This window comes from Tachypleus tridentatus, unplaced genomic scaffold, assembly GCF_004210375.1.
Source record: "Tachypleus tridentatus isolate NWPU-2018 unplaced genomic scaffold, ASM421037v1 Hic_cluster_2, whole genome shotgun sequence".
Classification (NCBI taxonomy): domain Eukaryota; kingdom Metazoa; phylum Arthropoda; class Merostomata; order Xiphosura; family Limulidae; genus Tachypleus; species Tachypleus tridentatus.
Genome location: NW_027467782.1, coordinates 37,636,357 through 37,654,271, shown reverse-complemented (window position 1 = coordinate 37,654,271; position 17,915 = coordinate 37,636,357). Strand labels below are relative to the sequence as shown.

At 34.8% G+C, this 17,915-nt stretch overlaps 1 protein-coding gene and 2 long non-coding RNA genes across 4 annotated transcripts in view; 2 read left to right on the top strand and 1 right to left on the bottom strand.

Annotated features, from left to right (window-relative positions):
• LOC143242948 (anoctamin-7-like) overlaps positions 1-8,466 on the top strand; it is a 45,962-nt gene extending 37,496 nt beyond the window's left edge. Inside the window, exon 8 of the mRNA XM_076486568.1 lies at positions 8,390-8,466. Coding sequence (XP_076342683.1) covers positions 8,390-8,416 — 27 coding nt within the window. The 3' untranslated portion in view covers positions 8,417-8,466. The remainder of the gene's footprint in view (positions 1-8,389) is intronic.
• Positions 283-2,781, top strand: LOC143242952 (uncharacterized). The gene is made up of 2 exons (XR_013023487.1): positions 283-1,226; positions 1,418-2,781. It is a non-coding gene; the product is annotated as an uncharacterized LOC143242952 (long non-coding RNA).
• An 8,649-nt stretch (positions 8,467-17,115) lies between the features above and the next one.
• The window catches only part of LOC143242957 (uncharacterized), a 37,840-nt gene continuing 37,040 nt past the window's right edge, over positions 17,116-17,915 (bottom strand). For both annotated transcript variants that reach the window (XR_013023492.1, XR_013023493.1), the window contains one exon: positions 17,116-17,545. This is a non-coding gene — a long non-coding RNA (uncharacterized LOC143242957). The remainder of the gene's footprint in view (positions 17,546-17,915) is intronic.

The window sequence follows — 17,915 nt, the reverse complement described above, 5'->3', positions numbered from 1 at the left end:
GTTTAGGTGTACATAAACCCACAGAACCAGTTGAGAATTGCTGTATTAAATTAACTTCAAGGGAGTTGGAAACTTTTAACATTTACTGAGACTGAAAATGTATAAACATTATAACTATGTTCAGTTGTTTTAATGAAGCAACATAAATAGAGTATAAAAGGTAATACATTTTAATACAGCCAGGACAATCCTAGAATGTTTTAAAAGTTTCAGTAACATTTACTAAGTTATCCTTCACAAAATGGATTGATTAATCATTTTGTTAATAAACTATCCTTTTATTACCCAATTCTATAAGTGTTAGATTTTTTTGTGGCTTCTGTTCATCCAGTAGAATGTTTTTCTTATTATGTAGCACTGATACTGTTCTGAATGACTGTACATGCTCATTAGTAATTTAAGAAGACTTCATGATTTAATCATTGTTCATAAAGTTTTATAATCTGTATTGGTTAAACAGTGTTATGTAAAAGGATTATGTTTTAAAAAACTGCTCCAGTGAAACTTATGTTTTTCCTTTTTTTAGTGTCTTGTATTCATCATGACAACTCTAATTTGTTGGTTAATACCAGACATTCCAAAGTCTGTGAAACTACAGATTAGACATGAAAATCACATCGTCAATGATGTGATTATTGAAGAAGAACTGAAAAGAGCAAAATATCTTGGAAGGAGGGAAACACCATGATTTTAGAACATCATTTCACAGATTGGTAATATTTAAAAATTTGAACAAGGCAGAGTTTTTTTTTCTGTTTAAGAGGTAAGTGAACAGGTTGATAATAACATCTAATCAAATATCTATGGTCAATGAAGTCCAACAGGGAATACAGTTTCCATACATATATGTGCCACAAGAACAAGTACGTTTTAAACTTTGCAAAAGTCTATGTTATTTAGAAAATTTCTTCTTTCACTTAACATTTGATATATTGCAACCTCAAAGGTCAAACCTTGTTAAATCTTAAACAAATTATTTATTTTTGTTTATATACTTAATGTTTACACCATCTTGGTGACAACAGTTTTAAACTGTCTTGTATTATAACATTGACGTTTTCTTTTGTTGAATGTTTATAAGTACTTAAAATCTTTCACGTATCTTTTAGAACAGGTGTCGGCAACCTTTTAGGTCTCGGGAGCCAATCTGAATTTAGAACAAGAATACTGCAGGAAATCAAAATAAACACTTATGTTACACACACACACACTTAATGAAATACTGTGTAAGTAAAACTAAAGAAAATGTAAATTGATTATTATATTTACAGTGTGTTCTTTTAATGACATTGGTGCTGTTACATAGTTTTGTTCCTTTCCCTGAAGTCTGTTTCACAATTTATTAAATGTAATTTCATATTCAGTTTTCTACTATTATTACTGAGCACGTTTTTTTTTGGTTTTTTTTCTGATTTAGGAGAATCTCTGAATACACAGGTAGAACCAAACATTGTGAAGATGATACTATAGAAGTGGAAGACCATTCCAGAGTTGTAGAATGAAGTAATATGCCTGCTCCTGCACCTTGTTCAAGGTGACGTGCCATCAGAATTCTAAAGAACAAGACTTGAACAGTGTTAACAGATCAACAACAAATGCTACAATCTGTTCCAAATTGTTATCAACTTTGTGTATGAATCTCAAACTTGTGTTCAGAGTTTGTTTCAGAAACACCATTGTTAAGATAATGTTTACTCTTTGAACTGTTTTAGTGTCTCCACAATATTAAGTTCCAGTGTTTTAAAATAATGATAAATCAGGAATTAAAGTTTTTAATTTTTACACTGGTCATCACTTTTTAAATCATTGTTAAGTAGATTTAGTGAAAAAGAAGCTATGTTTTTAATAAAGATCTTGAACTAAATTTTGTTCAGAGGAAATTTATCTTAACCTTCCTTTCTTTAGTTCAAAATTTGTCATCTATATTGTTTTTATCAGTGTCAATATACGTTGGTTGTCAGTTGTTTTTTTTAAGTGTGCTGTCAAATTATCAACAGAAAAAAATTCTTGAAATGATTGTAACAAAGAGTACACTAAAGTTATTTGATTAACTCAAAGGAAAATTCTTTAAAGTTAATGAAAACTTCAGTTTATGAATTAGTACTTACTGTTATAAATGTGTGCATCATTGAAAAATAGTGAATATTCACCTAGATGTATTGGATACAACTTCAGTTTTTAACAGATTTGTGTTTAAGTATGTACTTGTCATAATCCTTTAATAATAATTTGAATCACTCGTTAGGGTGAATGAAAATTTTAAAGTAAATAAACACTAGTTTATTTGTTTCGAATATTTATGTAACAGCAACCGCCCCTAGATTTCAACTGATACACTAGAGGGAAGGAAGCTGCTCAATAACACCCACCGTCAACTCTCGGACTATTATAATTACATCACTTGACCGTCAGCTTTTAGACTATTATAATCAAATCACAAGGGCGCCAGCTCTTAGACTATTATAATTACATCATTTGACCATCTGTTTTCAGACTATTATGATTACATCATTTAACATCATCAACTCTTACGGTATACTGAAAACCACAAAGTGTTTGCGCGATTTGTTTCTGCAATGGGATGCGAACCACGAATCCACAATCCAACACGCTAAGTGCTAAATCACGTCCTGCCCAGAGAGAACGAGCGAGCCACATAAGAGTAAAAATGTACTTAAGTAAAGACAAATGTTGGAAGAGAATTCTTCTTTAGATACGGTGTGTTTTGTTTACATTTATATTGCATTAAAATATTGTAAATAAATTGCATGTATATCAAAACTTTGTGTTCTGATGTCATTTGTGTTATTTATACGATAAAACTTAGATCATCAATCTCATACACTGGCACAGTTTTCTTTATTCTTATACAAGACGGTAGAGTACGTTTTGACACCGGAAATCCGATAAATATCTTTAATGGTTTATGTGCAATATGTGTGTTTCACACGTCTCACGCTACTGTTTAAAAGAGCAATATTTAGAATGTGAAATTATATTGAAAATTGCTTCGGTCACGGATGACGTTATTCACAGTTCTTGCTCCTAAAGGACAAGAAAGGATGTTTAGTTACGTACAGGAGAAAGTTATTCGTCAAGAAGAAAATGACCGAAAAAGTGAATTGATTGTCTGCCGAGAAACCACGATAGCTCAAAAGAGAGTTTCAATATCAATAACAGTGGTTGTACACGCACGACACAACCTCGGACATGCGCATTTTATTTCGCAGAAGATGTTTATCTTCTGTTTAATTACAAAAGCTTAAAGAAATTTAGGTGTATGTTTATTTGACAACACTGGGAAAAGTCGGCTATTTCTATAATTCGTTTTTGGTTTGTTTGTTTGTTGTTTTTTTGACGAACTTTAGAAACATTTCTATCAAAAATCTAACCGCATCTTGACCATTTGGCACGATCGCGAAATCTAATATAAGAATCAGAGTACTTTATTTCTATAATGGAGTTAATGTGGACAGCATTACATTCGAGAAAGTGGCGCCACAATAAAGATTTTCTATCAGAAATTGGGTCAAAGATCAAACTGTTTCAGGTCAACACTACATTCCAAAAAAGGTGGTGCGGTGATACAGATTACCTATTAGAGATTAGGTCAAAGATAAAATATTTCGGGTCAACACTACATTCGAGAAAGTGGCTCCACAATAAAGATTTTCTATCAGAAATTGGGTCAAAGATAAAACTATATCAGGTCAACATGACATTCGAGAAAGGTGGCGTCACAGTAAAGATTTCCTTTTCGAGATTAGGTCAAATTTAAAACTGTCTCAACGATTTCTGCTTCGTACCGCCGTTTCATTTCTGTATGAGAAGTTGAAGTTTAACGTGATCATAAAAGATATTGTGTAGAAAAACCCAGACTAACTTTCGGTTGGGACAAGTTGTTTTGTTGAAGACTACAGCAATAATTATGATCTCCACGCCCCACAGGTTTATAACCAATGTCACTCCCTTGAATTAACTCTCGTAACACTCAACAAGCGTGTTAAGGCGTGCGACGTGTAATCTGAGGGTCGCGGTTTCGCATCCCCGTCGCGCCAAACATGCTCGCCCTTTCAGCCGTGGGGGCGTTAAAATGTAACGGTCAGTATTTGTTGGTAAAAGAGTTGGCGGTGGGTGATGATGACTAGCTGCCTTCCCTCTAGTCTTACACTGCTAAATTAGGGATCTTCGAGTAACTTTACGCGAAATTCAAAAAACGAACCAACACTCAATACTGTTTAGTTTAACGTCTAGAACAGTATAATTATTCTTAATACACTCCAACAAATAATATCAACAAAAGAGTGTCTTTTAGAGCTCAACCTGTGTTATAGCAGAAACAATCATATTGTAGTGTCTTTCAGAACAATTACTGGTGATTTTAACAGGGGCGTTTTGTATTAGAAACTTTTACAACAAACGTGAGCAAACGTCGTAATGTGTATTATTGTAAATATACGTTTTACTCAAGCACGTGAATATTGTATGCGTACTCTCAAGTTTGTGTATACAAATATTTCTACAATAAATTTTAAAAGTATAATCACTGCCGTATAACTCTGTTTTTCATAAGGAAATCAGGAACGTTTTACCGAAGATTAAAAGAGAAGAGAAAATGTAATATTTCGTTTTAAAACAACATATTTTGATTAATGTGTAGCTACGCCTTCTCCGACCTCTTTCGTTTAACTTTTTATTGCCTTGTAACTAGGCCTGTTGCCGGGAGTGTAGGTGTGTCATAATTATTTTGTTCGAGTCAAAAATGTTGGTTGTATTTCTGTTTGTATTTATTATATGTGTGTATTGCATGCGACTCCCACGTGGTTAATGTGGTATCCTAAACTTTGTGTTAAGTCTTTTACAGAGAGTTTTCGTTTTGTTTGTGAGTATTGAATATAATGATCATGCGGCTTGCGCTTCTTATTCCCCAAGAAATCTTTCCCCTGTGAAAAAAGTTTGGAGACCCCTGAGCTAGAAACAAACAGAAATACAACCAACATTTTTATTTGCCAAAAGGTTGTCAAAGAAGGTGGCATTAGCAAAAGCAATTGTCACATCGCACATAGTGAGTACACATCTGAATTTCACTAAGCCGCAAAAAAGTTAGTGAGATTTATAAAATTGGCGTTTGGCTTTCAAAATATCTTCAATTTTCGGTTCTGAATTGCTATATCTAATCATTAGAATTGCTTTCAAATGTTCATCAGTCAACCTTGATCGAAGTACCGACTTCACACACTTCATTTTTGAAAATGCTTGTTCACAGATATAAGTTATTCCGCACATTGATGTCATACCAGATTCGAACTGCTTCAGCTTTGGAAAATCATCTTCAGGTGTGCAGATGTAAAATACAAAAAGTTGTCTCTCTCTGTGCTTTGCTTTCAACACGTCATTTCCTTGCAAATCGATGACCTCCAGCTGAAGTTCCATTGGCACGTCATCAATGACACAATCAAAAGGATTTTGAAAAGGAGAATGTCACTTTCGATTCTGTCGAGATCCGAAAATCTCTCTAAAATGCTTATTTAAATCACCAATAATCTTTTCTGAAACTTCAGGTTAACATCTTCTGTGATTCCAGCATGAAACTCATTGAAACACTGAAAATGAGAGAGGTTTTCTCCTTCCAAATGTGCTTCAAACAATGACAGCTTTCTCCGAAATCCTTTAATGATTCTATAGAGATCACAGACAAAGTTATTCTCCTCCTGAAGTTTCAAGTTCAATTCATTCATGTGGGATGTGATGTCACCAAAATTGACAACCAAGTTGGATCCGACAGAAGTGGATCGGCTCTATATTTCTCGATAAAAAAATATATATTTCTCTTTTCAGCTTATAAAAACGAGACAAGACTTTACCGCAGCTGAGCCACCTCACTGCCGTGTGATAAGGCAAGTCACATAAATCCGAATCAATTTCTTCAAGAAACACCTTGAACTGGCGATGATTAAGTGCAAGACCCCGAATGAAATTCACTGCAGAAATGACTTGTTTCAGTACGCAAGAAATATCTAAGTCTTTTCTACAGAGTGCTTGCTCGTGTATGATGCAGTGTATGAACAGAGCGCTTCAGAGTTGAAGATCTTCCAACTGTTTCCTGATCAGACCCGTCTTTACTCCAGCCATGTTTCTTCCTCCATCAACTGTAACACCTCTAAGCTGATTCCACTGAAGGTTATAGTCTTGCAAAGTTTTATGCACTTCCATGAAAATGTCTTCTCAACTTGTTCTTCCGTGCGTGCTGCAAACTGATGCCAACTCTTCCGTGATCTGAAAGTCCAAATTAACTCCACGAATGAACACGAGAAGTTGTGACGCACTCGAAAGATCAGTAGACTCATCCAGTGCCAGAGAATACCATTGGGAGTTTCTTGCTTTTTGGCGTATCTGTAATGCGATGTTTTCTCCAAGTTCTTCTGCTCTCCGTACAACTGAAGTTGCTGAAAGGCTGATACTTTCAAAGAAATTGTCTTTTTCAAGACACAGCTCATTTGCTGCTTCCGTCATACACTCTTTGTTGAAGTTGCCGTCAATAAAAGGTTTTCCTCGCTCTGCCATCCTATGCACTATTTTGTAACTTGTACGAGTGACAGATTTATTTTCAGCAAATTTTCTCGTGAAGAGATTCTTTTGAGATTCAAAAAACACGTATCATGGATTCAAATTTCTCAGAACGGAACTTCCTGAAAATTTCAAATATGTTGATCGATGTTTTGTTTCATAGTGACGCCAAAGATTGTACTCTCTTAAAACGGCAACACTTTCTGTGCATATCACACAAGTAGCTTTCTGTTTTCTTGTTTCCACAAAGAAGTGGTTTTCTCCCCATTCATCATTGAAAGCATGACACTCAAAGTCCACTTTTCTTCTTTTAAAAGCAGTCATGAAAAAAAAACAGGGTCTGAAAATAAAAAACACAGAGCGCTGTGAGAAAAGTATTGTACTGGTCCAAGAACGCACAAACAAAATATATTGAAACGTACCTTTGGCACGAAACTTACCTGAGAACGAGTTTTGAAAAGCGCATAACCAGACTACTAAGAGAAATGAGCTTGCTGAAGCGGTAACCCAAGCCCGCTGAATTTACAAGACGAGTCGATGGGACGAGGGTTAAGTCTGTACTTGTTTTCGAAATCCTAATGCTTTTATAGATACGTGCCTCGATATGAATAAACGGGCAGCAAGGACGAAAGAAGAATTTTCCTATTGGTTAAAAATGCGCGTGACAGCCTTGTTTCTTTTTATCATAACGTCTTGTATTTGTCAGCTTGAAGCGACCATCGGTGTGATTTATTTTGTTATGACAGTCGGACATTTTAATTTCAAGCGGCTAGCTGCTGGCGGGCCGGTCAAAATTACCTCGAGGGCCGTAGTTTGGTGACCCCTGGCCTGCAACATTCAGTTTGTTTTTCTTCTCCATATTTGAGGGTTAAGCAATTGAAAAGTCGAAAGTTTGAGCGACCATGATACTAAAGACGTTCCTTTTTTTTTTTTTTTTTTACGGCTGAGGGTGCTTTATAAGTATGATCGTCGATTACATTGTTCGATATGATTTTAAACAACATCTTTATTGCGGAGGGTGTCGACGATTATTTGTCTTTCCTTTCTCGTGATTTGTGGGCCAAAGATAGAGACAGCTGCATTCTTTGGCGTTTCTCACCTGGTCATTAAGATTCGTGTTCCATAGGGAATTTCAAATTCAACATCAATATTTTCATGCTTTCTTCCATTAGTGAATTTATTTATTAGTTGGATATTTAATCAGTTCCAAGTCTCTAACCTTGTATTCATTTCTTTTGGTATTCTAACATTTTGTTTGTGATCTCATATGTTGCAAAGTGCTCTGTTTTTAATTTTTCACATTCCTCAGATTTATTCATGACCTTTTAGTTATTTTATATATTTTTATTTTAAGACGAAAAATAAATAAAATCATTGTTCATCAGTCACAACCGATCAACAATAACAATAAGAGGTGCTTCAATGTGTTAAAAGTTCAGCTGTCTTTACCTGTCCATCTTCCTATCTTTATCATGCTGTTTTCCTATCTTTATCTATCAGCCTGTCTATCTTTACCTCTTAGTCTTTGTGTCTTTATCTACCGGTGTTCCTTCTTTTTATCTACGCGTTTTCTTGGCTTATCCAACAGTTTTCCTGTTATTGTACACCTGTCATCAAGGTACTGTTAATATAATCTATAAGTGTACTCACCCATTTCAGTCTCTTGGTGTTGGGCTTCTCTGTGTCACATTTTAACGATCCACAGAAGGTAAAGTTACAGTAAAGTGTGAATGTTGTATTATGTTCTATTTAATATTATAGAGACAAGTTATGGCAGTATCCGTGTAACAACTTAAATAAATGTTTTTCTTTTCTTTTCGAGTTACGAAGGGAGAAGTGTAATGAGTAGGAACAACTGTGTTAGAATTGAAACAACGTTCCAAACGAATAGTGGGATTGGCCGTCCAATTATGACGCCCCACTGCTGAAAGGGCGAGCATGTTTGGTGCGACCGGGAGTCGAACCCGCGACCCTCGAATTACGAATCGAACGCCTTATCTCACCTGGCCATGCCGGACCAAATCTGAAAGAAGTCAATTGGTTACAGCGACCCCGTAACAATAAAATCTTTGAATTACAAAAAATAATGAACGACTTAAGGCTTGGGCACCGTATGTTTGCGTTAGGCTTAAAACTAATTGAATTATGAGCCAAGGATAGAACCAGAAACACACACATACACTTCATGCTGTATGAACGTGCAAGACACACTTGGATGTTTTCTTATTCTGAACATTGATAAACTGGTTGTGACGTACAACCTTTGATAGTCGTAACCGACAAATTAATCAGTTGGGTGAAGACAGACTCTGCTCGAACTTTGTTTTCTGTTTAAGTTTTCTGGCTGAATACTTCCCTCGGTTTGTTTTACACCACATACAGAGAATAATATGTGGTTAGGTTTACAGATATGTGACAGAGTTAATTACATCTTAATACAGTAAAGACAGGTTGAGAGGATTACTGTTAAGTCAACAGTGAAACAGCTGTTTCCTTTTGGTTCTGACAGACAACATAACGTATGGACGTTTAAAAGTTTAATATTGCAACGATAAAAGACAAACTGAGAACACGCTTAAAGTTTGTATTTATGATTAACTGCTTATTTTGAACATTAGTTTATTCAGAACCGAAATAACCAGATGTAAAACTGAACCTGTCAGGATTGGAACCTTCGATTCTCCAGAGACGTGGGTTAGAATACCGTTTGATTCTAATTTCGCACCAAGTCAGATTTTTGGAATAAATGAATAAAACGTGCAAACGGTTCTGTTTCCTATTAAAGTATTTATATTTTTAAGAAAGCCACCAAGCCTAGCCGTCCCTAATATTGAAGTGATAGTCTAGAAGGTAACAATTAACTCAACACCACCTACCGTCTACTCTTGGGCTGCTCTTTACCAACAAAAGCGAGATTGATTGTCACATATAACGCTCCGAAGGCTGAAAGGATGACCACGTTCGAGTACGGGTTTCGATCATGTGACCAGCAGATTGCGAGTCTAGGGCACTAACCACCAGGCGATGCAAAGCCAGCTAAGGGATGCACTGTCACTCTTATAACGCACCAATATATTATAGTGTAGGGAATATTTTACAGTATCGCGCGGAATCGAAGTAGATTCGATAGCTCCAAAATCCAGAGATCTACTAGCCCGGACTCAAAATCTAATAGAAAGAGTTGTAAAGTAAACTATTATGATATGGGGAAAGAGAAGGTTTACAGTGACGTAATATTAAAATGACATCTGAGTATCTGAAGCCTGGAAAATCTAATAACAATCAGCGAGTCTTACGGGTCGAACAAGCGTATGTGTACATTAACAAAAGGGCATAAAGTTAGGTAAAATACTTTTCCTTTACTGACACGTGCATATAAAGTTCTTCGTGAAGAATGTAACCAGACCCTCTGTCAAGTAATGAAAGTGACTTAGAAGCTGTGGGTAGAGGAAAAAGTAACGTAGACACTTTCCATTATCCGGCTGTAAAACAACAAATCGTTGTTGAGTATTTTTAGTTTATGATCTGTCTCAGTATGGCAGCAGTTTGAAAGTTTAAACAGATTTTATCGGATGATTATTCAATTGCAAAATTGAAGCACACACACTGTGTTGCATCTGATAGTTGATTACTACAACTGTAACTTTTTAAACGTACTATGTTAGTTCCTTGGGTTGAGTATTTACAAGTACAGGTTTGTAACACATTGTGTCACTTCATATTTTTGACTATTATACTGTCTGAACTGTGTAACAAGTCATCTGACTACATTGCGTCTCCACTACACTATAAATTACTTGTACTGTAAATAAACATCTTTCAACATTAGACTTGATTTGACATTTTCTTTGAGCTAAACTTTGAAGAAACACTTGTATTAAAATGTGAAAAACCAACCAACTCCAAATACTTCCTCGATGTAAAAGTAATTTCTCATCAATAGAAGGCGCCTCGCACGAGTGAGCACGAAAAAAAACACATCAATTCTAAATGTTCGAAATCTGGGTCATAATTTACTCCGTAGTCACAGAGAATGGGGCCCCACAAATGATACAAGAACAATAAACCTGGGTGTTAGTGAGTGTTATGTTAAGGTTTTGAAAATGTATGTGAAAAATAAAATAATTATGATAATAATCGGCTTGTAATACTCGCAGTAACTACGACCACGATTTGTTTGTGTTTATTTTCAGCCCAAAGCTATACAATAGGCCATTTGGGCTTTTACATCGAGGGAAATTGAACCTCAGATTATAGCGTTGTAAATTGTAACCATAGCTTTTACCCACTAGAGGGCAGCAGCATCTAGAAGTTTTTTATGAAGTCTTTGTCTAATATTTCTTAAAGGTATACCTTTCTTGATAAGAAAAAGAAAATAGTCCTCGTCGACGAAAGGATATTTCAGAAACAAATAGTTCACGTGGAAAATTAAGAAAAATATGATTTACTAGCACAAATACTAACTGCTTTATATAAAAGAAAAACTTTTAATTTAAAAGAGAAAGATAATAAAAAATGTTTCGATTATAGAGTCTTTTATTTGTTCCCCTGCCTCTCTTGTCAATGAATCAGTTTCTGGATTTACAACAGAAGGATCGGGTTTTTATTCCTCACAGGAGATAAGCTATGTAATGCCCGGTGTTTAGCTTTGTTTTAAAAATCGAACGACTCGTTTGTACGTTTTAGCACAAAGTTACAGAACAGGAAATCTCTGTTGGATTCGCTGCGAGAATCGATTCTCGAGTTTTAATGTTAACACGGCCTGAAATTCTTGAAACTGATAATTCCAATCAAGCGTATGTTTATGTTTGTGTATTTTTCTTTTTTGAGAGTCGCATCGGTCTATCTGCTGACGACGGGAATCGAACAGCTGATTCTAGCGTTGTAAATCCGTAAACTTACCGCTGTACTAGCGGAGGACCCTACCAACAGAGGCTGTTTGTTAGATATTAAAATATTCTAAAATATTTGTTTCATACAACTTTACTAATAAGACTGAGAACAACGTTTCGGCCTTCTTAGGTTCACTATAATGTAGTCTTTTAATTTGGTGACATCGTATGCTTATTATTTAGTTTGATAATTTTATTTGTCGTTGGCCCTTACGCTAAATTACTGACAAGAGGAAACACAGTCGATCGGCTGCGCTTGTCGTCCATCATAAGGAATAAACTGTCACTCTTATAATGGGCCTACATCTTGCAGTGCAAGAAATGTTTTGTTTATTGTACAGATCTGAAATGCAGAGCTCTACCGTAGGACTAACCTACTCTGCAGATATGTACCATCCCTTCGTACTAAAATGGACACAAATTTAAAAGACGTGAAAACCTGTTTTAAACCATTCAAATGTAACGGCTTATGCCCAAAATAAACTTCCATAATCACACCAGTATTTACAAAATCGGACAAACATTTTACTTACAGTTGATATTTCATTCCACAGAAAAACAAACTTCACTTGACGATAATAATCGTAAATATTCTCTGATGATTAGTCTATAATTACGTAGAAAACATTTAGCACAAACGGAAATTGAGTAATTTTGTCGATGTCAAGAAAATTTGTTTGGAACATTTATGTAAAAGCTACACGAGGGCTAGATGTCCTGAAATATGAATTGAGAGACTGGAGGGAAGGCAGCTAGTGAACAGCACCCACCACCAACTATTGGGCTACTCTTTTACCAACGAATAGTGGGATTGACCGTCACATTATAACGCCCCACGGCTGAAAGGGCGAGCATGTTTGGCGCGACGGGGATGCGAACCCGTGACTCTCAGATTACAAGTCGCACGCCTTAACACGCTTGGCCATGCCGGGCCAGTGTAATAAAGTAAAGTAATTTGTCCAAATACAAAACAAATGTTTTAAAATACGATTATAATAACATTGGATTATCAAAACGTTAGCACCGTCTCATAAGTTCTAAATACAACTATTAGAAAGAATTGTTACCAAGTAAGCGAAAAACTTCGCGAGCAGTGACGTACGTTCATTCAGTGTTTGTGGTCAAAATACCATGGTTCTTTACCTGGAAAATTTACAGTGAAGAAAAATTTGTAAAAATTACTGTTTTTAATAGTGTTGTAATGACGCAAAAAACTACCATTCAGTGGATACGATTCGATAGTAAAAAGGAATTATGTACCATAACATAACAAGTGAAGAAGTTAATTATGAAACTTAATAAGGTAACTGAATAGCGAAATAACAAATTGGCTTTATTAAGTAGTCAATGGAAAGACTGTGTTTGTGTTACATATCCTTACAAGTTAAGTGAATCGAAGTTGATTTAACTAACTGTGTTTTACTGAGTTGTATAATATGTAAATTATCGTAAAGAAAACGTTGAGATTTTTTCTTATATAGTTCAATAACGTATGTTTGGAATGAAAAGCCAGTAGGTTTCTTGCTATATTGTCTAACAATGTAAATATGTTGGAAAACCTAACTGATTTCCTGTTATATAACTATATAGTTGGAGTTATTACATAACTCTATTACTTGTCTACTAGTAAGGAGCTCAAATAATATAATGACCATTATTTTTCTTCGCTAATTATCTGTTTAAAGTGTAAAGAAAATATATATACAGTTGACAAATTGTAAAGGTTGTTATCAATGTTTAATATGAAAATATATTATAAATGTAAGAAATATCATATTTATTTAATTGTTATTTTTAATATGTTAAATAAAGATAATTTTTTAGTTTAAAGAATTATACACGTTACTATTATTATTAAGTTACATTTGAAGTTTTCTTTCTGTTTTATGTAATCGATACAATGTGTAAAACGGTTTTAAAAAACAACTCTCTCTCTCAAGGTTACGTTCCCCTGGGCCTCCAAACCAGCAGTTGTAAGATATCCTTGGTGGATGGAAGAGCTAACACTAATTTCGATTTGTCTTATTGCTTTGTGGTAAGCTACATGTTATCTTCCAGTTCTTGATAATTAAAGTATGTGGAACAGGGGTGAGAGAGCATCTGACCTCAATACCCAATTATCTTTTAATTGAATAGTAGGGTTGGATATTTGAAAATGTCAGTGCCCCTTTGGTAGTTAATTTGTGAAAATACTAATATGAACCTAGTAAAGCTGAATATGTTTAATTAACCTTATTTATGAGGTCAAAAAAACTTTTCAGTTATAGTTAACACTTCTCACCAAACTTCTATATGGTGATTTATCAAGTGTTTTTGTAAATTTGTTTGTTTACGAAAAAACAAAAACAAAAAAGACAACTATTTAGAGTTGATCTTTATTAGTATTGTTTATATAGAAAACTGAAAGACAAAATCGCGTTTTTATTTCTCATTTATTTTTGTTATTGTTTCGCGTTATTTGCTGTTTCTGCAACGTGAATGAAAAAGCCCGGGGCGAATGGAAAGCCCTGAAAAACCGCGTCCTCGGGTCTTGTGGAGTTTTTGCCTATACAATGCTAGAAGACCAGGCGCTTGTAACTGAAAAGTTCACCCCTACTGAATTAGATATTTTAGAAGCTGTTTCAATGATCCATGAATGTGAGAAGGCCCCGACAAATAAGTTTAATAAAAGAGAAAATAATATGATGTTAAAGCAAAAAACTGACACAACCAACCATCTTGCAGACAAAAAATGACCCCGCTAGTACAGTGGTAATTCTACGGATTTACAAAGGTAAAATTAGGGGTTCGATTCCCCTCGGTGGGCTCAGCAGATAGCCTGATGTGGCTTTGCTATAAGAAAAACACAAACACCCATACAATAAATGGAAAGTACACAATAGAAAGGAAAACAGAAAGAGCGGAAAACGTGAGCAAGCCTGCTTCAGGTTTTGATAAAACTAAATCAAAGAAACGCGTTAAGACAATCGTGAATGATGACAAACCTAAAGAGACATTAAACTCTCATTTACTGACAACGGTTCGTATTTTTAAAGTTCTTTTACTTTATAGTACTCAGTATTATACACCATAAGTATATAACCATTAAAAACAAGAATCTGCTCTTTATATTAAACTTTCACTTCCTACAAGTTTATTTATACCTACACATATATATATATTGCACTGAGCAACTGAAATATAATGGAATTAATAGTACATTATTAATGCTAATGCAAAATTACTGTTATAAAATAATTAGAACCGTTCTCATATTTAATTTCTGTGAATATCTGACATCTTATTATCTGTATCCGGTTCAAAATTCAATTAATTTCTCATTTATTTTACGTTTACGATTAATATTTAGGAGAAGTGAGTTCACATTTTTAGAGTTAAAAACATTTCACTTTAATGTAATGTATACTGTGTCAAACTGTGTGACCAATATCATATCGATGTTGCATGCTTACAATCAGTGTTGTTAAGATCCCGAGGCATCCAAAACTACTGAAAAGATGCATTCAGAGAATCCTTAATGTTCAGAGTAATTTGAATACATGTAATTCTTCCAAAAGAGACCGATACATGTTCGATACTATCGAGGTCTGATAAGTCTGTACCCAAGTTAAACCGGTCAATCATCTCTTCTTCAATATTATTACACGTGGGAAGACAATTATCATCCATTCAGCTGAAGTCAGAACCAAACGTAAACATATATGACAGCATATTATGTATCGTCTTAATGACATCTGGAAAACATAAAGGTCAGAGTGTCCATTCGTGATTTTTCATTATCACACATATTTCCACCACTGATATAAAAGTGAGTTATTTTGTGTCTTACTATAACTAAAATATACCTTGTCTCAGTAGTATTACCAAACCTCTTGTTTTTTTAACCGTACATACACTGAAATGACGTTCGGTTGCAGCTACGAACATCAGATTCTGTTTTTAACAGTTATCACATAATTGCAGCGAATCGTTAGATAACGGTAACTTACTTAAATGTGGACTTTATTCTTTTTAGTCCAGTACCAGTGTATTTGTACCATTTTGTTACACGTGATTCCACCATATCTTGTTAATAACACTTTGAGACATTTTGCATCAGTGTTTGTTTTTATAGTCAGCCAACTTTCATTGGTCTTACAGACATTTAGTGAAATATCCAGCTGTCTTCTTTTGGACTTTACTAAGATTATTGAATATTTTAAAGTACTATATAAACTGTGTGATTTACTACAGTGTTACAACTATGATAAGACAGTTTGAAAACTCTTCCTCTTTATAGTCCTTTGTAGTTCAGATTACATAACTTTTCATGCTTAATTTATATAACGTAAAACCTTTATGTTATTGTTACTATGTTAAACGTGCAAAAAGAGTTATTATATATTATCCATTCAAGCCTTTATTGGTGACTTTCAGTAACTTGCATTGAATGATTATTGTATATTGTATATACATATATATTTATGTATTGTACATCATCAGAGCTTGTAGCTGATGTTCTACAATTATATTTAGGTAATAAAGAATAATAATATGAAGCTCGTAGTTCTGTATCGGAAGAAACATCGAGAAATTATACGGTTCTTCTCTCCTTTTTTTTTAATTTCACGCAGAGCTACACGAGGGCTATCTGCGCTAGCCATCCCTAATTTAACAGTATAAGACTAGAGGGAAGGCAGCTAGTCATCACCTCCCACCGCCAACTCTTGGGCTACTCTTTTGCCAACTAATAGTGGGATTAACCGTCTCATTATAACGCCCCCCACGGCTGAAAGGGTGAGCATATTTGGTGTGACGGGGATTCGAACCCGCGACCCTCAGATTACGAGTCGCATGCCTTAACCCACTTGTCGGGCAACACGGTTCGGTTCTTCTCTAAGTGTTCTTAAAGCCTTTTGTAAGCAAAGTTTTATTTCCTCATATTTCTTGTTAAGTTTTTATTAAACAAAATTCACATGACCTTTCATTAAAATTTCTTCTTAGAACGTCCTGTTATATAGCTTGTATAGTATATACGTATATGTTTATAATTCGCTCTAATCATATATTTTGTTGCCTACGCAGTCACATATATCCTTACGTATTTGGTTTTTTCTCAAAATCTACTATTGTTTATCACCACACGAAATGTTTTTTAAATTTATTGTCCAAGACGTACATTTGGCTAAAAACACTTTAACCTTTCAAACGTTCAATGACATATATAATCGTATACATCTCAATTTAAGCAAAGGACTTCAACAGAAACAGTCAACACATAAGTACTGATTTTACGTTTCTGTTATCCTTTACACAGTTAAAGTGGTAGTACAGTTAATGACATTAGTTCGAGATTTAACAGAACAACTCCGATGGATTAAGTCGATAGGATAATGGAACGTAATGCTTAAAACAATGCTTGATATGTACAAATAGCGTATTAGGAAACGAAATTATTTGTACAAAGAGGTTGGTACTAGAGAAACCAGCTACTAACCCTCTAGTAGCACAGTGGTACGTCTACGGACTAGTACTACTACAAACCGGATTTCAATACCTGTGGAAGGCAGACCACAAACACATACTAATATTGTTTACATATTAATATTTTAAATGTGTTAGTGTCCTACAAAACCTGTGTATCATGTCGTATTTTAGCTAAAGTACAAAAGCGATGGAACGATAAGATAAAGCTTTATTTGCATTAAATAATCTAAATGACATTTAGTAAACAAACAAACACACGTAACTGACAAAGTATATTGTAATAAATGTAACTGATTAAATAAAGCTCAACTGGTGCACCGCTGACTGTACATTAAAAAACACTTAGAAATATATTTAGCGATAACAGCAGAATATAACAAGAACAATAAGTACAGAGGTAAAACTGTTTCTTAAAATGTGTGTGTATGTGTGCCACTTTGGATGAAATGTAAAAATATAAATAATTTAATGCTGTTTCATTTGAGTTTGTTTTAATTATGCGAAAGTTAACTTAAATGCAGTCCATCAGCTGTTACAGCGGTAAGTCTTCGGATTTACAACGCCAATATCAGAGTTCGATTCTCCTCGGTGGACTCAACAGATAGTCCAATGTGGCTTTGCTGTAAGAGAAAACACACACACTTAAATGTAATTCAAACCTGCTGACATGTATGTAACAAAGGTTTAAAATAAATTGTTATTTTTAAACCGTCAACCTATAATAATGGAGTATTCTGAAGCTTCAAAAATAGGATGATAAAAGGAAAATTCTTCATTGCGAGTAATAGAAGCTGTTATACCAAACAAGAGGTTCAGAAGAGATGACGTTCTGCAATCCCGCTGATTAAATGTATTTAGATATCACTGACGAGGCCCGGCATGGCCAGGTGGGTTAAGGCGTTCGACTCGTAATCCGAGGGTCGCGGGTTCGAATCCCGGTCGCACCAAACATGCTCGCCCTTTCAGCCATGGGAACGTTATAATGATACT